Consider the following 23,359-nt stretch of genomic DNA (forward strand, 5'->3'; position numbering starts at 1 on the left):
TGATGATGATTATCTCCTGGACATTTTCTATGATGGAGTGGACTGGAAATACCAAGGTGCTCTAAACTCTGCGAGCAATGGAGACTTCATGACTCAAACCACTGCTGGAGCGTTTAAGCTGATTGAGAACATGGCTGCTAGCTCAGCTAATAAGAAAGAGGAGAGTGATTGCTCCAAGAAAGGGAACAGTTCTGACGCCCAGAAAATAGATGAGCTGACTGCCAAGGTTGATCAGCTACTGAAAAACAACCAAGGGCACGTCTTCAGCATGGAGCAAGCTACGGCCGGGCATATTCAGAACCAGAACAAGCGACAACCGCAGAGCAATCAGCAAGCTGTTCCAGCTAACGGGAACAGTCAACCAGATGAGCTGAAGGGTCTGGGTATGATGATGCAACAGCTGTTGCAGGGTCAGCAGGTTCAGGCCAAGGCGTTGAATCAGGTAACCACAGAAATGACACCAGGATGGGCAACATGTTCACTGAGCTGAATAACAAGTATGACAATCTTGCGATCCATATAAGAAAGATCGATGTTCAGCTTGCTCAAACAGCTGAGAGTGTCAAGAGGCAACAAGAGACACTCCCTGGAAGAACTGATAAAAATCCTAGGACTGAGCACTGTAATGCAATAGAGCAGCCGTTCGCTGAGACTGCTCCAGGCGCAGAAGAGAGAGCAGAGCAGTCTGCTATCTCTGGAGTGACTGCTCCTAGCGAACCTGCTGAGACTCCACCATCTCGAGTCTATGTTCCTAAGGTTCCCTATCCAATTCCACCTAGACATCTGATGGATCCCATTAGTGAAGAGCAGTTGATTGGTTTTAACAAGATGGTGAGAAGGCTTCCTAAAGAACTTGCATTCGAAGATGCTCTGCAGATTCGTCCACTGCTCCAGTTCTTTAAATACTGTAGAGAGACTCAAGAGGAGATCAAGGTCCTCTATACCAAAGCTCTGTCTACACCAGCACTGAAGGTATTGCCTAAGGTTGATGATCCTGGAAAGTTTGTTTTCCCATGTTCCATCGCAGGAACAACCTTCAAGGATGCTCTTTGTGACTCTGGTTCTTGTGTGAATCTCGTCTCAAAGGCTATTGTAGACGATTTGGGTATTGCTGATGTTGAGCGTTCTCAGCTGACCCTGACCTTTGCAAACTCTTCCAGAGCAGTCCCATATGGAACCATCCGCAGCCTTCATGTTCAAGTAGGGGAATGCATTGTTCCTGCTGAGTTTCAAGTTGTTGAGATGAACAAGGATCATGAGATGCCTTTGATATTTGGAAGGACATTCATGGCTACTGTTGGAGCAACCATCGATATGCCCAACAAGAGAGTCTGCTTCTCCAACATCAACAAGAAAGTTTTCTACAAGGCTGTACCCACCAGATCTTCCTCATCACACGCCTCTCGCATCTCAGTGTTTGATGTAGAAAAGCTGAAGGTTGTTCCAGAGAAGGAGCATGGTGATAAGGGTGAGAGCAGGCTGTTTTCTGATGAAGATCCTAGCACTGATCCTACTAAATTCAGAGGGAATTCAAGGGTGAAACAGAAAGTCCAGAAGAAAAGGGTCAAGGGAGATCCTACAATGACTTTGATACCTCTCAAGTGTGATGAGAACTCCATTGAGTATGAGGTAAAGTGCAAGGGTACCTCCAAACCGTTCTCTAAAGTCAGAGCCATTCTCACACATGAGCTGAAGGAGAAAGGAGAAGCTGCTGTGAAAGGGTTGTTGAGCAGAGTTCTGAAGCTGAACATGTCTGATTGTGGAGCTTGTTTTGGAACAGCCCTCCTGCTCAACCCGACTGATCCCAGTCACCAAGTCAAGCTAGAGACTTAAACCAAGCGCTTGGTGGGAGGCAACCCACTGGTGAGTGTCATTAACATTAGGATTTTCTTTTTACTTATTTTTGTTTTTAGTTTGTTGAGTCTCAGGTCATAAATCAGAAAATCCGAGACCCTTGACTGGAGCAAGCAGCTGGCTGCTCTCATTCCAGAGCATCCTTTGCTGGAGCAACCGCGTCTTGCTCTGTCAGGCTGCTCCGCGCCAGGTAAGTATCTCGAACAAAAAAAAAATTTATTCTTGTTTTCACCTTCTCTCTGATTTATTTTCACACCAGGGACGTTGTGAAGTAAGTCTGGGGGAGGGTTTTCGTCGTTTACTAACTCGTTTCTTTCTTTTGTTTTTCTTTTGGGTCAATTTGAGTCAGTTTTTATTGAGTCAGTCAAAACTTTGTGGGAATTAGGACCTTATTCTGTGTTGATCACTGACCACCTCGTGCTTTAGTTATCTTATTCAGTGACCTTAGCAGTGGCGAAAGACACACATGTGGACCTGGAACACCCTGACATATCTCACTTGATTCTCCAGAAGTTCTCAGCCGATCAGGTTACACTGGGTAGACTTAACTCCACCTTACTTGAACCTAATCTTGACTGAAATTCTTCTTGTTATGGGCATTAGATCAGGGAAACGAGAACACACTCAGGACTTCTTATCCTTTTTATCCATCTTGCTGATCCTGAGTGGCTAGCTCATCTTTAGCTAGTTCCCACCCTGCACCTTAGCCTTTATTCCACCTTCATGCATTTGTTTTTCAGTGTCATATGTGCAGATATGTGCAAAAAGGTCGGAGAGGAAAGGATCAACGCAGCCTCCTACTCGTTACTGCTGCAGAAATTATGTCAGAAAGGAGAACAAGCAGATTAAGGGAGCAACCGCTCCATAACCAATGAACTGCGCAAGAGCAGGGGTGGAGAACCAGAATGGTCGCGAAATCAGAACCACCAGTGGCACTCAGAACGATCATGTATTACCTCCTTCTTCGTCACATCACCATATCAGTCTTCAAAAAAAAAAAAAAAAAAAAACGAGATTAATGTGATGGAGAAGGGGAAGAAAGAAAAGAAACATGGAGCCACTGGAAAGGTCGAGCAAGAAGTTGGTACCAAGTATTGAAGAGTGTGTAGAGGAAAGTGGAAAGCAGAACAATCAGTTGCCTGTTCCGTCATCAGAACAGTCGCACCAGATAGAGCAAAAACGAGTAGAGGCTGTGGACATCAATGGATCTATCCTCTCTTGCCATTTTGTGTGATATCCTGCATCCTCTTCAATGAAATGGTAGCCCCTAAACACTCTTAACTCCACCATTAAATAGCCTGTTCCACACCTAGACCGTCTACCCTGAATGATGCCTGTGATGAGAAGCTCACGCTACTCTTAAATGAATGTAGGGAGTTCTGTCTCGATAGTGTTGCTTTTTCAGGTTTGAGATGAAGAGTATGGAGCCGATTTTTGAACAGCAGTCAGTGGGGTTCCGGTAAGGGTGTGTTGTCCTAGTTTTACTGCTTGTATGGTTCAGAGATTCGTGGTTAAAGTATGGTTGCTGAGAATAGGAGAGTTCCCACACTTTCAAACCTTTCTCCCTGTTCTTGATACTTGACATTGTTTGAGGACAAACAAGGATCTAAGTCTGGGGGAATTGATATATGGTGTTTTATACATCTTGTATATATGCTTTTAAATTAGTTTTCAAGTCTTTATCGAGTCTTCCTAGTCCTTTTGGAGTCATTACAGGTCTGGAGTTGCATTTGATGGGAGATGGATCAGCTGGAACAAAAGAGGCAGAAAACAATGCAATTTGGTGGTTTTCACGCAGAACAGTCTTGATGACTGTTCCGAGTGAGTGTTCCAGCGGCAGAGATTTTTTAGGAAACTACAATCATTACGGGATTTGTCCTAGTTATCCATATTTTCTCTCCCAGCCGCCTGTGGCTTTGATATATCATATTTTCTGTTTCTCTTTATCATACTACGCTGTTTTGGAGACAAGAAACCAGACCTTAGAGTTGGAGACTTGAGATTCTGCTACTTTGTAAAGGGAGAAGGCCATCTCTCTCGATTTAGAGAAGAACCCCCTGAACCCTATTACTTTATTTCAGTCATATTTTATGTTGCTTTATATCTCTGTCTCTGTGTTTTCTTGCTCCATGGCTGAGTAGTCAGCTTGCTTAGTCTAGGGTGTTAGGGTGTTAGATCTGTGAGCTTGACATAAATAAGTTATAAATCAATTGTCTTCATTCACTGTTGTTCTTAAGGCTTGCATCAAGTTAACCACTTAGTGCCTGATTCTAGGTTTAATCTATTCATCAAAAGTGTTATAGGTTGCTAGACATAACTTGAATGAGCATTGCATCCCTAATCAGCGAAAGTAGATATTAGGGTGTCTTGTGAACATATCGGACTTGATCTCTATTGCTTGCTGTCGCATCTTGATCCAAACGAGAGTTTAGGTATCAAGATCGATCAGCATAGGGGGCAGTTCCACGACAGTGGGCTGTTCTACTTGAGTGATCCGAGTTCTAGACTGGTCTTTAATCGAACTTGAATAATTGTTTGGCTCACACTTGTTTAACACCCGATCAAACCACCCTAGGCTAGCATTTTAGTTATCTGAATACTTTAATTAATCTTGTTACTTGTTTCTCACGAAACTCTCAAATCTTAAAACCCCCATATTGTTTTAGCTAAGTATTGATCCCATAAAGATAAAGTGTAACCATTGGTCTCTGTGGATTCGATCCTAAAGTGCTACATCGACATACCATTCGATTGTGGTAGTGTGCACATTAGGTTATTTGGTGTGCGTATACACGTAATATCACTCCACCAAAGTCCTAAGTGCCTGTAAATTCCAAGTGCGAGATTCCTGATGAATGAGGGAATCCACTGTAAGATCCGAGTAACTATTGTGAAAATTTTTATTAGCTGGTCTCGGACGAGTGGATGGGATCCAGGGATCGTTCCATACTGAGATAGATGATCATGTACCCACCCTTTTAATTAGTCCTTTACAAACCAGAGATTTAGCAGAGGTGATACTCCTCCAGCCATACGACGGAGAATATGAGCGAATCGGTTCCAGGGGTGAAGCATTCCTATAATACCTTCCTTTGAAGACTCGAGAGAAAAGAGAATTTGGCTTCTCGATCAGTCTCCACAATTGCTTTCCAAGCATTGCCGTATTAAAATCATTTAAATCTTTGAACCCTAATCCACCGTTATCCTTGTGTTCACACAATTTATCCCATGATTTCCAATGCATACCACGTGTACTTCCTCCTGGAATCCACCAAAACTGAGCAACCGCACTCGTTAATTTCTTCACTGTGGCTTTCGGTAATCGATACACCGACATTACATGGTTTGGTAGGGCCGTTATGACTGATTTAATAATCACCTCTTTTCCCCCTTTGGTGAAAAATCTAAAAGTCCAACCATTCACCCTATTATTCAACCGATCTTGTACAAAACCAAACACCTGAACCTTGGATCCTCCTAAGCTTTCCGGCAATCCTAAATAGGAACCCATTCCTCCTAAATTCTGAATCCCCAAAATATCTCGCAATTCCTGACGGCTTGATTCCTCAATCTTATGTCCAAATTGAATTGAAGATTTTTGAAAATTAATTTGTTGTCCTGACACAGCCTCATAATCCTTTAGTATCCTAAGAATAGTATGACACTCTTCTTTATTGGCCTTGCAAAAGAACAAACTATCATCCGCAAATAGCAGATGAGAAACAGCTGGACACGCTCGGGCTACCTTCATACCGGTTAATTGTTTCATCCGCTCTGCCTTTTTGATATTCATAATTAGAGCCTCTGTGCACATAATAAATAAATAAGGAGATAATGGATCTCCCTGCCGTAAACCCCTCTTAGGGATAATGAGACCTCGGGGCTGCCCATTGAGTAAAACTCTATATTGAACTGAAGATATACATTCTTGCATTAATTTAACCAATGCGGGTCAAATCCCATTTTAGTAAGTAAGGCCTCGATAAAACTCCACTCTATCCGATCATATGCCTTACTCATATCCGTTTTAATTGCCATAAACTTATTTTGACAGGATTTGTTGGTTCGCAACCCATGAAACATTTCCTGCGCAATAAGAATATTGTCCGATATTAACCTTCCTGCCACAAAAGCCGATTGCGTCTCCGAAATTAAATGGGGAAGGCAAATCTTCAATCTCTGACACAAAACTTTCGAAATGATCTTATAACCAACGTTACATAGGCTTATCGGTCTTAGTTCCGCCATCCTGGTAGGTCTCTCGACTTTTGGGATCATACAGATGTTTGTTATGTTTAAACGTGAATCCATATCTCCTGAGACCAAAAAATTATTAACCAAATCAACCACATCCTTCTTAACAACACTCCAGGAATGTTGGAAAAAGAGGGCCGTCATTCCATCTGGGCCAGGCGCTTTCTCTGGATGCATCATGAATAGTGCTTGTCTAACTTCTTCCTCCGTAGCTCTTCGTAATAACAATTGATTCATCTGGGGGGAAATTGAAGGACCTATTTCCTCCAAGAAACTATCAAACTCCCGTGGGTTGGATGAACTAAACAAGCCAGTAAAATAATCCACTGCCACTTTCTCAACACCATTTTCTTCTGAGATCCAATTACCTTCTTCATCATGGAGACCCACTATTTTGTTTCGGATCCGTCGTTTCTTTGTCAAAGCATGATAAAACTTAGTATTTAGGTCCCCAGATGAATACCACATATTCCTACTCTTTTGGTGCCAATATTCCTCTTCATCCCTATATGCCTCTTGTAATTTCCTGGAAATCTCAATAATTTTCTCTTGTGACCTATTGTTATCAGTTTGTACTTCTTCCAACTCATTTTGAAGATTAAGAATTTTGTCCTTCCCATATGGTTGATTATTCTTCCGCCATGTTGATATTTCATGACGACAATTATTGATCTTTGTCGTAAAATCATCAGAAATGCCTTCCTGATTTTCTGTCCATCCCGATACAATTGATTCCATGAGTCCTTCTTGGCCAATCCATCGCTTGTCAAACCTAAATTGTCCTCTTTTCCGTCCTGGGACCTTATCGTCCAAAAAAGCTACCACTGGTCTATGATCCGATCCCACCATTCTCAAATATTCTGTATAAGAATATGGGAAAAGTGTATGCCATTCCTCGTTAGCCAAGGCTCTATCCAGACGACATCTAACCGTAAATGCTCCTTTCCCTTTACCCCTTCGTCCTTGCCATGACATTTTATTACCTCGAGCCGGAAATTCAAGCAAACCACTATTTCTAATCATATTATTAAAGGGAATAAAAGAAGCTGCATTGCGTAAAGCCCCCCCCATCCTTTTCATGATTCCCAGTAATTTCATTTAGATCCCCAATAATAAACCAAGGTTCCGATCGTGCTAGCCCATACCGAGTTAATCTTTCCCATACTTGTTCTCTAAGCTGTTGAACCGGATCTCCATAAACAAAAGTAAGAAAGACTTGTTTCCCCTTACTCACCGCTTCAACATCAATCATTCGATTACTAGAATATAAGATCTTTACTTGGTACTCGTTGTTATAAAAGAGAGTTAAACCACCACTCCTCCCGTTCGGATCCACCGTGACCAGATTATCATACCCATAATGAGATTGAAATTTTTGAACAAAATCAAACTCCTGTTTAGTCTCAGAAAGAAATAAAAAGTCTGGTTTATGTTTATGCCGTATTTCCTTAAGATAACTTATGGTCCAATGACTTCCAAGTCCTCTGCAATTCCAACTTAATATTTTCATAAATAAAAACGTTTGTATTGCTCATACGAGCGAGAAGATTCAGGTCCAATGCCACCCAAAAACCCATCCAGTCCAGAATTCCATGAAAACCACCTCCTGATGATTAAAACACATGCCGTACCCATAAATAAATCCGTCACACCTTTACCGAAGACCACACTCCGAGAGTATTTAATAAAGCACTGTTTCCACCGCTCACGAAACCAAACCTGTGGCATTTGTATCGTTGTTAAACCGGCTAGATGAATTCTACAACCCGAAAACCATAATCTCCCAAACAACCAAAAGAATCGACAATTAAAAACTAATGCCCTAATATTACTTTGAACTTGCAAACGAAAAATATTCACACTTCCAAACCAGCACAAAATAATATGTTTTCTTTTACATGTCCCCCAACCAAGCCATTCCTCGCCATTCTGATAATAACTCTCCAATACAAACGTCACTTTATCCAACAGAACCAGCAAAACTAGCATTTGTACAAACCACTCTATTACCAACATCTTATTATCCATCGGCAATATTATCACCATGAAAACAATCCTGTGAAGCCCCTTCTTCCTTTCATTCCCACTGATACCACCAGACAAGATACTTAACATTATGATGCATAAAAGGATCCGTAAAAAACCTGTTAGATACCTTAGCAGAGAAACTAAATACCCAAACCATAAAAGAGTCTTTTTATTCCCTTGAATCACCATGATATCAAACCAAAAAGACCACCTTTGAAACAAACCACAAACTGACACCAAACTAACAATTAGACCAGAATACCAATACTTGCTCAACGAGCTTATTTGAAAAGAAGAAAAAACAGAACAAGAATAAAAGACCCTCAAACGTAACTCAATAAAAGACACTTGATTCATAAAACTAGGGCTTTGGCATTCCACTCTTCGGGTTTGAAGGACCCTTGCTTTCCTGCTGCTTGCCAGTATCGCCATTACGTGCTCCATGCTTAGCCGGGACCCGTTTGCGGGGTGATGCGAGCGCACTAGCTATCCTCAGTTTCATACTCGCTGCGTTGCTCATTGGGGCTTTAAACAGCCTTTTGCGAGACACATGCTTCCTCCCCGTAGCTCCATCAACCACCTCTTTCTCCCCCTCACCAGTTCCATTCTCCAATTCGCGCTGAGCAGTGTCATCTTCCTCCTGCTCCTTCATCATATCCTCTATCTCGCCATCAGAAACATCAGGTAAGCCATCCGCTGCATCCATATCAATCCCATGTTCCAAAAAGGCAGCTCTAAACTCATCCATGTTCATCACCTTATCATCCTCCAACACAGGTTGTTTCTCCACCAAGCCCTGAATTATATGAAGCCCCTTCTCCACCTCCATAGGATCTGAGATTGCCTTTGTACCTACCGTCTGAGTCTCAATGAGTTCTGCTTGAAATTCTTGAATTTAATTTAATATTATTTTATTTTTATGACATGACGCTTATTTAAACTTTAAATATTTAGTGATACATGTTTAACATGCACATTATTGGTATCCAAACCAAATATCAGATTTTTTAAATCGATCCTGAAAATTACGGTGATATGTATTATTGAGTTTTATTCGAGTTTTCTGCATAGTAAAATGTCCAAACATTATACTACAAAAATAAAGATTTGTTCCTTCGTATTGAATGCGCTTATACTTAAGCCAAAATTTTTAAAATTAGACTTTTTAATATTAAAAAAACTTAGGATTTAATTTCTAGATAAAAAAATCATGTATAAACATTAAGAAAAATATTTCCACACAATAAACAATTGAGATTTGGCTAATAAAGACCAAAAAACACAAAAAATGTTATTTATATCTAATTAAATACATTAGTATAAAATAAATATAATAGTAAAAAAATTATTAAGAATATATATTAGCTCGCACTAGCCCGCACCTAGTTTACATTAAGTAAAGACAATATAGATTTAAAGAAATAATATATATATATATATTAAAAAAACATTTGATTATAATTACTTTTCTAATTAAAATGATTTTAAAATATAGAGAAAAAGACCAAAATAGCACTAAATCAAGTTTTTGTTCCAAAACTAGCATTCAAGGCCAAAAGTCACAAAATAGCACTCAAGAGGTGGGGTTTAGGGTTTAGAATTTAGGGTTTAGGGTTTAGAGTTTAGGTTTTAGGGTTTAGAGTTGAGAAGTGAGGTTTTGGGGATAAGCTTTCAAATTTTGAAAAATAAAAAAATTTAAATTTTTCAAAAGATAAATGCTATTTTGGTCATTTTAATTTTTGAGTGCTATTTTTGTGATATAAACTTAGAAATGTGCTATTTTGGAGATTTGCCCTAAAATATATCTGTTTTTTGAGAAAATAGAAGAACGAGCAACAACAAATTCAAAGGAAGAGCAATATTATACTACCGTGGACCCGCATACATGAGATTAACCTCGTAAACTCCAAAGGAACCCAACGGCTACTTTCTCCAAACGGCTACTTTTCTGCTTTCAAATTTCCTTATATAATCTGAGAGAGAAGTTCAATCCACACCACAAAGTAGCGACCAATGAAATTTAGATCTTTCCCTCTCCTAGCCGCAGCTTGGCGACGGGTTAGTGAAGTAAACGGCGGGTCTGATGAAGGTCGTTCTCTCGAGCGGTGATGTTAAAACCGAGCCGGATCCAAACGTGGAGAGATGATGAAGATGTCTTTTAGTCAGGTACATTCTCCACCTCTTCTTTTTTTTTTTTTACAGAATTTATAAAACCATAATTTTGTTATAAAAAGTATATACAAACTGTTTTTTTTTTGTCAAAGTCTTATTTTCGAAAAATTTAAAAGTTTTAAGGGGAAACTATTGATTACTTGACTGATAATGGAAGAAGCTTATGTGTAATTAGTGGAAACAAAATAGAACATGTCTCCAGTCGTTGAGATCGTTAGAGATGATAATGTTTCATTTGCCTCTTGACACTTACCATCACTTTGTTATTCTAAATCAAATCTTGTAATAAATTGTTTCCCCTTCCGTATATATATTTAAAAAAAAATTTATAATCGATCTTGAAATAAAGAATTTTTCCCTCTCGTATTTTCCCCTTCTTACTGTTATTTTTTTGTTCGTTGATTATTTTGCTTGCTTTAATTTATTGTTGTGTTTTTTGCCATTGACAATTGGTGGAGGGGATGAGAAGTCTGCTAGTGGGGGAAAGATGCAACAGAGAGATACGGCAACCATCTTCCACGGACGTTCTATATGCCAGACAGACAGTATGATCCGAAAAGAAATTGTAGAGGGAGTGACTCAGATTGTACAGATGCTTGACACAGAAAAAGAGTGATGGAACTCTTCTTCTTTTTGTAGTGTGTCTGCTTTAGTGTCTTGAGAATGTTTTATCAGTTTATATGTAATCCGTTTGTTCCCAAACTTGTAGACCATTTTCTCAAATTGATTTTGTTTAGATTATGCTTGTATCCTTATTTTGATACTTGTTGTGTTCTTGAGTTTCTTGAAAGATGACATTTTTTTTTGGTGTGTTATATAACGCAAGTGTAGAACCATATCTAGAAATAGTTTTATATATTTCACAAAACTAAAGAAAGTTACACCGGTGTGATAAGATAAATTAACAAATTTCATATAAAATTATAATTAGTAATCGTTATATGTAATTATATAATAAGCATGAGCCTTAATTAATTATATAGAGAGAGAGGCATTCGGATTCACACACGTTTGAGGATGGATCTTTAGGTGTTTGTATTTTGAGGCCAAGAGTAGAAGGAACATGGAGAAGAAGAGGCATTCATTGAAGCTATTGTTGCTTGCTCTCCAGAGAGATGATGATGGAAGGTTTCATTGGAAGAATTATCAGATGGATCTTTGTTAACTTCTTCCTCTTCTTGGCTCATGATTAGCTGAGAAGCAACTAACTTGTCAAGAGTTTGCCAATCCATCATATGGTCATTATGATCATCACTGAGCAGTAATCCTGATTGATGATGATGATGATGATGATGATGATCAGTATTTGTATTCATCATAATCATATTATCATTAGTAATAAAATGACCATGATCATCATCATTAGTAATAATGTGACCATCATCATCATTAGTAATAATATTTCCATGATCTTCTTCATCATCTCCTTGCACTAGTGTAGTTGGTGTTGCGTTGATTGTGCTGAGTACAACACCATATGGGTCATTATCATTATGATGTGATGATGATGAGCCTTGGAACATTCTTGGACTCTCTAAGTCAGGAAGATGGTAGTAACTACCATTAGCTACATGCATTTGATGTGTGAACCAATTTGATTCTTGTCCTGATGGTCCCATCATTGTTCTTGGATTGTTGTAACTCATTGTGGTTAGTTTCTTCTTAAAAGCACGACAAACCACCCATCCTTCCTCATGAGGTGGTCCATTTTCATCGGTCTCAAGGCGATACTCGTGCATTATCCAATCGGATTTCTGACCATTTGGAGCTCGACCTTTGTAAAACACAAGAGTCTTCCGCATCCCGACTAGCTCTTGCTTCGAGTATATGGCCTTGTCTCGACCCGTTGCTTTCCAAAATCCTGAGCCCGTTGCTCTATTGGTTCGTGTCCCTGTTGGATACTTCTTGTCTTTGTGGCTAAAGAAATACCATTCCCTCTCTTCTCTTGTCCCTCTTCCACATAACTCTGTATATTAAAAAACATTATCGCCTATAAGGTGTGACTTACTAAACAACTAGTATATAGTGACTTACTATCTAATGACTAGTATATATAAAGTGATTTAGCTAGTGACATCGAAATTAAATTTTGGAATGTATACAAACCTTGGATGTCCCATGGCTCGATTTTGTATAGATCAACATCTTTGATAACATCAACTTGCATTCCTGGAAATGCAACTTTCTTCTTTAGATAATAGTCAACGAGTTCTTCATCGGTCGGATGGAATCGATAACCCGGAGGAATGTGTGTGAGACTTTCCATTTGATCCTTTTATTATTATATTTTCTGCAATTTGTAATCTATCATCAGTGGTAGATAGAAAGATATGCATGTAACGAATGTAAAATACAAGTAAGACTACATTGAGATGTATCTTTAATTTTCCATACACATATCATTAAACTATTTGATCCATTTCATTATGAATTTTCTTTGTAATTATGACAAGTTTACAACGTTACGTTTGAATACTCATATAATTTCTCGACTGAACAAATTTATATGCATAAATGTTTTTTTGAAAAAAACAAGAATCATGATATGCATGGTTTTAAACTCGTAGTTAACTTTCCATAATCTAAGTGAATGAACGTATTATTACTTCCCAACTTTTTCATTTGTGCACTATATTTGATTATATTGTTATTATAAAGGAGAAAAGAATATAGTGAACAACATTGTAAAAAAGTTTAATGTGTGAATTAAGTATACAGATACTTTCCGACAGCAAAAAGAGAGAAATACAATGTAATCGTCTCGTCCTTTAAATATGAAAAAAAAGAAGATAGTTGTACTTATCTAACATATTGTAACATCACGAAATCTAGAACTTACAGATGGTTCTAGGTACTGAAACAAACTTACTTGAATCTTCTTCCTGAACATGCAATTTTTTTTAAAAAAATATGAGATTTTTCTTTTCTTCTCTTGGTTTGTCGTAGATTTTAGACAAAGAGACAAAAGCGTTTTGTCTTGTTTATGTTGAGATCATGAGAGACTTGAGAGTATTCCGATAATGGCGGATTCTCTAGACTTGTATGTATACATATTTATAGGCATATAAATGTAAACAGAGACAAAAACTCTAATGATGCAAAAGGAAATGTCCTTTTAATTTTAGTTTATGTGTTTTTTTCCCACACTTTATTAACAGAAGATTCTATTCAGATTTTGGGGGTCTTTTAATCATAACAAATCTATCACTGTCTTCCTCTCATCTACCTGAAGTGTTGCATAAGTTTTCACTTTTGTGTGTGTAATAGAGAAGTAATGTGATCTTTTAAAACTATCTCTACCAACTATTGAATGCGACGTTTTTCAAATAAACTAGTTCCATTTAATTGTATGAACAAATTAATTACTCGAGGCTCAGCGTTTAGTGGTGGTACATTCATCGCGATCGCAATACACTTTTCATGGTTCAAGTGATGGGGAGATCATCACACTTTTTGTGTTAACATCCATCCGCTTCTTCTCCCGTGATGTTGCTCAAGTATCACACTACACTCTTGGATTGAACTAAACAATCTCTACTTTTTGTGTTGACGTTGATCGTCACATATATAACACAATATAATATTTGTCGCTCATGAAGGTTGATAGATTCGTTTGGTGAAATTTATGCGCATGTTCTTCTGAACCTGTAAGACAATGTGCATGTTGTTTTGAGTATATTCTCCTCTTAGTTAGGCAGCTCGTGCTCATCCTGAACCCCTTTCTCTCCTTTGTGTTGAGACTCCTGTTTGGCTGGCACATGTGGCTGGCTTGTTGGAGTGATTTAGTTTTTCATAATAGTTATTCGATGTTAAAAAAAAAAAAAGGTTAGTCTTGATGAATAGCAATGTTTTTTATGAACATACCTCGGTACGAACCCTTTTAAGACTTTACATTCTTTACTAAAACTCAAAAATACTTAATCAACTATCTAGAAAAGTCGATTAACCAAATTTCAGAAGTTAGTAGGATATTCTTTTTTTTAAGTCAATTTATAGTTTTTGGTAAGCTTGAACTTAAATTAGATGATATTTTTACAATACTGTATTTTACATAAATATTTTAATATCTGAAATTATAAAGGGGGAAAGTGGAAAAAATATTGTTTGACACCAAAAGAAAACAGTAAGATAAATAAAGAAATTCAGTAATAAAATAACGTGGCGTGACATGAGTGGTTGGTTACGTAATAACACAGGGAACATCATCGCGGTGAAAAAGCTGCTTATCGCCTTCGGTGCTGGCCCCACTTTACTTACATTGGTCCCCACAAAAGTTCTCGTTTTTTCTCGTTAACTTACATCCAAATTCCTGATTTAGTTTACATTTTAAAATTAGTGCATTACACACGACATGCAACATTTTTTTGTTAACATGCAACTTTCAACATAAGTTACGATGATAAATCCTCAGATTTACGACATACACTTTCAGTATGCCTAACTAAACTTAAGGGGGCCTATTGAAAATAGAATTTGTGTGAAGTTTTTTTTTTTTTTTGATAACTCTGGTATCTGGGCAGCCACATTCCCAACTATCCCCCGAAAGGGGTCCAGCGCCCCAATGGAATGGATGTTAAATCCGTTGTGGCCAAGACTCGAACCCGGGTGGCGGGCAGTACAGCTGTACCTCCTTTACCACCAAGCTACAAACGCTTGGTTAATTTGTGTGGAGTTTGAAAATTTTAAGAGTTAATAGATTTTAAAAGTTAAATAGATTTGATGAATTCTTACCCAATGTATTGTATAAATTGTCATTGATTATTATAGATTTTCATATATACTTTTCTTTCCAAAATTATCTTTCTATTATTATTATTTTTTAAATTCTTTCATAAAATAGAACTATTTGAAAATTAAATAAAAATTTTGGTTTTTTAATATTTTGACATTTTGATTTGTCTTGTTTGATTTTTGTTTTTAAGTTTTTAAGATCAATCTATGAATTTTCTCATGATTTTATTTTAATATCAAATAGTTATATTTCATGAAAGATTTTTTTTTTAAATTGTTATTATTAATAATTTATTTTATCTTTAGTTTTTTTTTTACAATTATCTTTCCCTTGACAATAAAAATGTAAAAAAATCTTGTTGTGTTTGTGTATTTGTGTTTTTATGTTTTTGGTGCATAGATTTTGAGAATTCTATGACTATATGTGATATTTGTAAAGTTGAGTGTTATGAATAAAACTAGAGAGAATTTATGTCCCAATAACAAGAGAGTTTAATAGAATTACAAAGTCAATAAATACTAAACTTTTTGAATAATATAGGATTTTCATAGAATTTAAAAGTTCACAAACCAATAACAAAAGATTATAATAAGATTTTAAGAATTCATTAACCAATAACAATGAAATCTCCAAATTTTAAAATTCCTTCAAAATTTAACTCCCAATAACTTAACTCCGTTTTTTTTGTAGTATATCAAAGAGGTTATACGTTCAGAGATTAATACATTATGCTCTAATAAAGCAAGGATAGAGCAATTAAAGGACCATATTGATCATTAGATTCTATAGTGAAATATATTATGACCTAATGCTAGACCTTATGTTTATGTCCCTTTTCTCATTTTATTTTTGACATTTTTCCTTTTCTCCTAGGCCTGTGAAATAGCTACTATTAATATATGAAAATAAAGTAAGAGATTTGTTCTTAAGCAGGACGCTTCTATCTCCAACTCTCCACTTGCAGACACTATGATTATTCCTGCAAATTCTATATCATTTAGTATTGTCTACATATATAAATAAACACTTTATGTTCGTGAGTAATACGTACGTATTAATATGGGTGGTATTTTTATACTGCACAGCAGCATATCTTTGAACGTGCACCTCTTTAACAATCTTTTATAAGCCCTCATACAGATAGATATTTTTCTATAGTGCAAACGAAGTTAAGATAATATAGCTTAAATTATATATAAATGAGCGACATGAATTTGTAATTCATTGGTTTATATAAGTAATCTTTTGGACTGTGTCAATGTTCATATTCAAAGAGTGTGTGATATAATGTTGATAGAATTTCCGTATGGAACATACATCTGATTATGATAGAAATAATCTCAAACGTTCACTTTCCAGTAGTTTTTACTAGCATACCATTTCTCACTCGAGAAAGAACATTTCATTGCACACGATCAACCAGTACGGTTGATTGTATTTGTCCAAAATCAACATTTACATTTTCAAAATCAAAATTTAATATTCTGATTTATATCATTGGAGATGGGACCCACAAACCGACTGTAGTGAGTACTTTGGTAAGTTTTACATTCAGGAAACTGAGAAAGTGACAGTTATATACAAACCAAACCATCATATCACACGTTTTCTTTTCCCTAAACCGAACTTGAAGATCAATCGGTTAAACTGGTCTGATCCTAGTATATCTTGTGCTTGAAGCCGCTGGGCTGGTCCCACTTGCAAGTATATGATTGGACTGGTGAATCGGGCGTGGTCCTAACCACTGTCAAGTCAGGCATCGCCAACTAACCACCGTGCTTTCCGGTCTAATAAGTGGGCCTTAGTGGACCCGCTATCATTTTATGGGGATCAAAGTAATGGACTACACGTGATACTCGTGGGAGAGAGTGTGTACTAATTTTTCTGTATATACACTGATCCATATTTCATTGGACGATACCTCACATAGATGTACATGACACATGTATGAATTTGCATTTGTTAAGATAACTATAATGCAACTATTTGCTTTATTTTCTCCTTTCATTTCATCATGTGTTTCTCTAGTGGTAGAAGTGTAGACAACAAAAAAAAAATAGAACATGTTTTAATTTGTTAAGGATCAAAGCGATATTATGTTTGAAAATGGTTATTTAACTTGTTATTTTGAAAAAGGATTTGATTATATTGTTTGGTGAACTCGTTTGAACAATCTAACGAGTATAATAAGACCAGGACAGTGGAAAGTAGGTTGATTTCCACTTGGTTTGGACTTTGGAATAAACTCGTTGAATTAGAAAAATGCTTGAAAGTCTAATTAATTAGTGTAAACAGTTATAAGCACACACTCGAAAGAAAATCAAAAGATTAAGAGAAAAGATCATGAGGTGCGAATTTGTATAATTTCTTGAAAAATGATTGGTTGATTGTGGAGCTGCAGAATTCATTCATTCACCAAAATGTATTCATGGTCATATAAGCCTATAAGGGTATGCCGAAAAAAAGTACAAAGCATAGGGCACTTATAGTTTAATTTCATCTTATTAAAGAAAATGTTAATATATCTTATTATATAACAGAAAATAGATCTTCAAGAGTGTGTTAGAGTACGCATGATTGACCCTTTATTCTACTGTATTGATTAACTCTTTTGTTGCAATGCAATGTTGGCATGATATTACTTACTGATTTTTATTCGATAATCATGTTATTGTCATGCATCAAATAACATAAATGAAGAAATTATTGCAGCATTTTCGTAAACGGTGAAATGTTCTTCTTTTATTTGCAACCATTAAACCAATCAAAGTTTCTGTCTTGAAGTACAAGAGAGTTAGATCCTACACTAAAAGTATAAAAGAATCACCCGTGCGCAAGAGTGGTAAACAATATAATTATCCCTTAAAATAAGCTCAAGTGTAAATAATTACCAAAAATAATGATACCTTATTTTAGTGCTAAATATATTTGCACTTTGTAAATACGTTTCCTCCACAACTTGTCAACGTTCCCACCTAATGCTAAATTATTATTGACTCTTGTTTTAGAGTAACCTCAAATGCTTTAAATAATGATAATTATAGCTATTAATCATATGACTACGAAATTATAACAAATAAAGGGCATGAAGGAATATGATTGTACTTCATATAATATGAAATCGATTGTATTACATTTTTAAAACTAGACAGTTTATATAATATTCACACAGATTTGATAATACGTAGAAACTAGTAACATAAATTTGTAGGGAAATTTTGAAAAAGTATAGTTAGGCAACTTGGGCCTATTTGTAATGTCATGGTTTATTGGTTTAGTGTTGTAAAGAGATTGTTTAAAGGGTTATGCGGTCATGTTCACTTGGATGAAGCAGTCTCCACCTATTAAAACCATATAAGTCCTGAAGCAGAGTCTCTGTTTGATCATATGGAAGCTGGCGGTTACTTTGTAGATAAGGTCATGTACACTTGTTTCATAAAAGAATATTGCAAGGACAAAAATGTGACAATGGCATGCGGCTCTGATGAGTTTGCTTACATGATTATTATTTATGTTTATGCGAGAACGCAAGAATTGATGAAGCAAATGAGTTAGTTGAACAAATAGTCAAACATTATGTCCGGCCTAGCTCTTTCAATACGCGGTATCGATCAAGCAAATGGGTTTGTGAAGACCGGTATGATCGAGGAAGGATGTCAAATGTTGTATTCTTCCCTCATCGGTCATTTCTTGAAGAAGGGAGATCTCAAATTTTCTTTTTCATTGTTCGGTTTAATATATGGGAGAAAACGAGAGATGATCATGTCGCTGGTACAAAAAAAAAAGATGATCATGTCGCGTACATCACACTGCTTAGCAGTTTATATGGAAAGCTATGGCACGTAAGAGGAAGAGACAAGAATTTGTTGATAAGCTTCTTCATCGTCTTCTTCAGATATGCATCCTATATATAGTATCAGTCCACTCTTAAAATAATTAAAATATGTTGATGTTGATGCTTTGGCTATGATGTTTTATATGCAGAAGAGTAAGATTTACCCGAATAGAGACTCTTATGAAACTAGGCTTCAATGTCTCTGTTACTCTCTAAATTGACCATGGAAGCGGTTAAAATGGTTAGAGCGGTTAAAGATATGGCTGCTCTTAGGTTCTTGGCCTTGTTCAAGTAGTCCCACTTGGTTGATTTATGTTTTGTGTGAAGAGAATAATTTAGAGAAGCTCGTGCGTTGTTTGATATTATGGTTCAGTCTGAAAAACCTTTGTTGAATTGTTCTAAACCGGGTTTGCCGAAATTGCTTAACCAGAATCAGCAACTTCGGTTTTTTTTTTTTTGCTCTTTTTACAGTAATACAGTATGTTGTAAATTGCTTGTAAATGTGATGTAGTACTACTAATGAATTACAATTATCCTTTAAAACAACTTGTAAACCTTAAAAAGAGAGTTTTAACTGTGAAGTGTGTAAAAGATAGATAGATTCCAAGTGTAAAAGGAAACCTAACCACTGAAGCAGTTGGTCTGCCATTATTCATCATAAATGAGAGAAAAAGACAGTTTTTCTTCACGCGAGATTTTTTTCAGTTTAAGCATAACTATTTTTCTCGTTACTTTTTTTCTTGGGGTTTGGAAAAAAGCTGATGTAAAACATGAAAATGTGTGCCCAACTTGCCTCAAGAAAAGTAATGTGTGTGAAAGGGAGAAAGATTGTATGGGTACCTTGTCCTTTTTAATAATCAACTGTAATTTTAGTACCAATTTTCTTTACGGCAATAAAAAGCACATCTTCTTCAACTTTTATAGCTCAAAATACACTTGAACACATAACATAAGAAAATAATCTAACAAAATCGACATATATATATCACATCAAACTCTTAGCCAGACATTACTATTCTATATATATTTGAGATACATAAAATAAAACATTTCTTAAGTACTAAATTTTAATTAGTACTTTTTACCATATGCATTAATCAAGGACAGTGCGTTGCTGGTTTCCTGGCCCATGTTAACGATTCTAGCCCGAACCGAGTTCTTGATCCGTCCATCCATAAACCGACCCGAGAACCCATCGGAGCAAGTGTTCTCATCAGTCAAAGCAGCACTAGTCCAAGTCTGAGCATTACTCATGTGGAACGCAAACTGTTCTTGATTCTTGGCACTACCACATAGCTTCATCTCCTGGACCGACTTGGTCAAACGTTCGATGGTATCGTTGATCTCCTCGACGCAGTCCTTGATGGCTTCGACCTCGCGCTTCTTGAGGGTCTTGAAACGCGTCAGACGCGAGACAAAGAGCTTCGTGGATTGAACTCGGCTTAGGGTAACGGCTAGTGCGGTCTCGGCTAAGCGTTGAGGGCTTGTCTGGATGGCGTTTGCGTAGGCGGAGAGTGAACGGAAGCACACGGCTGGGTATGTTGTGGTTTTGCAAGAGGATTGGATGAAGTTTACGGCTTTTTGGGAAGCTCCAGCCGGTGAGGCTGCGATGAGCTCCGGTGAGAAGAAGTAGGAGATTGAGATGATTAGAAAGAGAGTTTGGTATAGTTTTGCCATTGTTGTTTCTTGTGAGATAAGAGAGAAGGTGAGATAGTTAGTTTTGAGTGTGTGGAGAAGAGAGAGCTGGGGTAGAATATTTATAGTGCGTACAAGTTTGTTTAGGGTTTATTTATGGTATCAGAAACAGTGAAAAGCAATGTTTTTAAACCCGACCCGGACACTGAACCGGACGACTTACCAGGTTGTTGGATCACTGGGTCGACCATAGGTGAACCGCGGATTAAAAAATAAATTAATTTTTTTATTTAATAATATATTATCTATGAAAATAAATACATAAAAACTAAAGTTTAATTTTCTAAATGTTTTTTAAAACATAAAATAATAGTTTGGATATGTATATATTTTATGTTTAAAAAGTATTTTGAAAACACTTAACTTTAGTTTTTATATTTTTATTTTCATTTGATATACAAAATATAAAAAAAATTGTTTATACTATTTAAAATTTTATGTAACAAAGTAAGAGTTATGACATCTGAAAAAATCAAGATATAAAAATTATAAATATTTAAATGTCTAATGTAAATAATAAACTAAACTTCAAATTCAAAATAAACTAGAAGTTAAAGATCATTGTAATAAATTGTCAATAACAAAATTAAACTAACACCAAATCACACAAACTAATTTTGGTTATCTCTACCATTGTTCACTTCATTTTCTTCAAGTGGTATAGTGAAATCTTCATCAAAATCTAAAAATCACAATATAAAACTGGAAAAGGAAAACATAACTTTTTTTTGACAGCATCTAACTTCTTAATTGGAAACTTAGAATATAAACATAATCTAAAAACTAAAAAAATTATTTATTGGTTCAACCGGTGGTTCAACCGGTATCGGGTTCTGGTTTTTAGTGGGTTTTTGCGGGTTTCTAAATATTGGTTTTTCACAAAATCTAAACCAGATTTTTTCTGGATCACCGGGTTTACCGGTTCAACCGCGGGTCCGGGTCAGGTTTCAAAACACTGGTGAAAAGTAGTGAAAACGGGGAAACAAACAGTGGATTAGACTTTTACAATCTAGGAATATATGTTCAGATTGGTGAAATTAAATAATCAAGAAGTAATCAATTTTAAAACTGCGAACACAATCAATTTGAACTGAATAGAAGAAAAGTCTACCCACTAACCCACGTATATCTAAATTATAAATAATATATTTTACCTTTTCTACCATTTTTTTTTAATCTTTGTTACTACCATTCATATAACATTAACGAATAATTGAGCCTAAATTAGGAATCAATATATACTTGTTGGCATCTATTAATTAAATAAACAATTGATGTAGTTGAAAACTAAATTGATGTTAGTTGAAAACTTAAAGCCTTTCTTACAAAACTCATAAATTACTAGGTGTTTATAATTTATGATTTATCTGTTAGTGAATATGTGTAAAATTGCATTATAACAAACATGAATAATTGAATATAATTAATTAGTTGAAATCATGAAGTTATTGTCAATCTGCCGACTTACCGTTACATGCCAGACCAATCAGAGCGACAGGCTAGACGATGTTACATAACACAGGGGAGCAGGCTCAGGTTGAAACCAACCGCGTAGACTGCATAGTTACTTTTTCTTTTTTTGGTCAAAAAAGACTGCATAATTACTTAAGGTTGAAATTGTAGAGTTATTGTCAAATCTACCGACCAACGTTACATGTGAAACCAATCAGAGCCAGAGGCCTACATGATGTCGTTACATAAACAGAGGAAGCAGAGAAAGGGGCACGGTCAGGGCTCAATTATTAGCTGGAATTGGAAATGACCCGAATACTTTTGATACTCTGGTTAGCGTTTATTCTCTCATATAAAAAATCATGGCAGGGTCCACTTTAACGTCGGTCCATATCATAACGTGAAATATCAAATATCATAGCATAACTATATGCTATTAAACATAATTGGAAACGAGTAGAGATAAATATTTGTCGTTTTGTTCACATCAAGAAGGGAACAAAATAGAGCGATAAAGGAATCGCACCAATCAAGCCGTAATAAAATACAAGAAAAATATTGTTTATTGGGTTTGCAAATTGTCAACATCGAACAAAAACAGATACGCTCATAAATAACTCTCCCAATCAAATGATCACACTACTGTTTTAACGTTCATAAATGTTAGATAATAAAATTAGGCCACTAATTTATCCGATGACGGCAATAAACAAAGTTATCTCCAACAAAAAATCCCACTAAATTAGTTTTTGGCCAATCACACCAAATATAACAATATAATCACTGATAATCGTACTTAATTTATTATCTCTAGATATCCCACAAAGTTCCTACAGAAAGGTTTCCAGTAATTTATGAATTATATAACAATATGAGAAGCTAGGTTTCAAATATGTGGTTAATGAATTATGATCAATATATTTCAGCCTATCTAAAATGAAAACGGTAATTTATGATATATTTTCGTATTATGTAAACTGAAATGACACTAATCTCTTAGATATAGCCTACCGACATAATCGCATTGTTATTTCTCGTGCATTACCATAATTTATAATCTTTGTTATCTTCCGTACCCCCTAATATAAATATTCACTCTTGAAATATATTTATTGTTTTGGGTGGGTCATTCATTGTCGTGTAGAACAAAAGTTTAATTCAATTTGAAATTTAAAAAAATAATTGAGGGAAGAGGAGGACACGACGATAACGAAAATAAGAAGAATCCCACAAAATAAGGCATAATAAAATGCAAATAAAACAAGTGAACAATAATTCTCGCCTCAGCATGTGATCTATGAACGTGAGCAAGAGTGATCACTGGGTCAAATGCACCG

At 36.1% G+C, this 23,359-nt stretch overlaps 2 protein-coding genes and 1 long non-coding RNA gene across 3 annotated transcripts; 1 reads left to right on the forward strand and 2 right to left on the reverse strand.

Moving 5' to 3' along the window:
* The first annotated feature begins 10,027 nt into the window (after positions 1–10,027).
* On the forward strand, positions 10,028–11,123 carry LOC111212524. Its single transcript, XR_002663005.2, has 2 exons — positions 10,028–10,302; positions 10,767–11,123. It is a non-coding gene; the product is annotated as an uncharacterized LOC111212524 (long non-coding RNA).
* A 23-nt stretch (positions 11,124–11,146) lies between these two features.
* LOC111212523 (NAC domain-containing protein 101) lies at positions 11,147–13,333 on the reverse strand. The gene is made up of 3 exons (XM_022714082.2): positions 13,178–13,333; positions 12,415–12,598; positions 11,147–12,274 (listed from the first exon to the last, which is right to left on the reverse strand). Exons 2-3 carry the CDS (start codon positions 12,572–12,574, stop codon positions 11,334–11,336), a joined length of 1,101 nt encoding a protein of 366 aa, XP_022569803.2. The 5' UTR covers positions 12,575–12,598; positions 13,178–13,333; the 3' UTR covers positions 11,147–11,333.
* Positions 13,334–19,759: 6,426 nt separating this feature from the next.
* On the reverse strand, positions 19,760–20,673 carry LOC106422079 (pectinesterase inhibitor 11). The gene has a single exon (XM_048775232.1). The coding sequence runs from the start codon at positions 20,550–20,552 to the stop codon at positions 19,947–19,949; it is 606 nt and encodes a 201-aa protein (XP_048631189.1). The 5' UTR covers positions 20,553–20,673; the 3' UTR covers positions 19,760–19,946.
* Between the last annotated feature and the right edge of the window lie 2,686 nt (positions 20,674–23,359).

The sequence above is a fragment of the Brassica napus genome, unplaced genomic scaffold (genome assembly GCF_020379485.1).
Source record: "Brassica napus cultivar Da-Ae unplaced genomic scaffold, Da-Ae ScsIHWf_773;HRSCAF=1112, whole genome shotgun sequence".
Lineage (NCBI taxonomy): Eukaryota > Viridiplantae > Streptophyta > Magnoliopsida > Brassicales > Brassicaceae > Brassica > Brassica napus.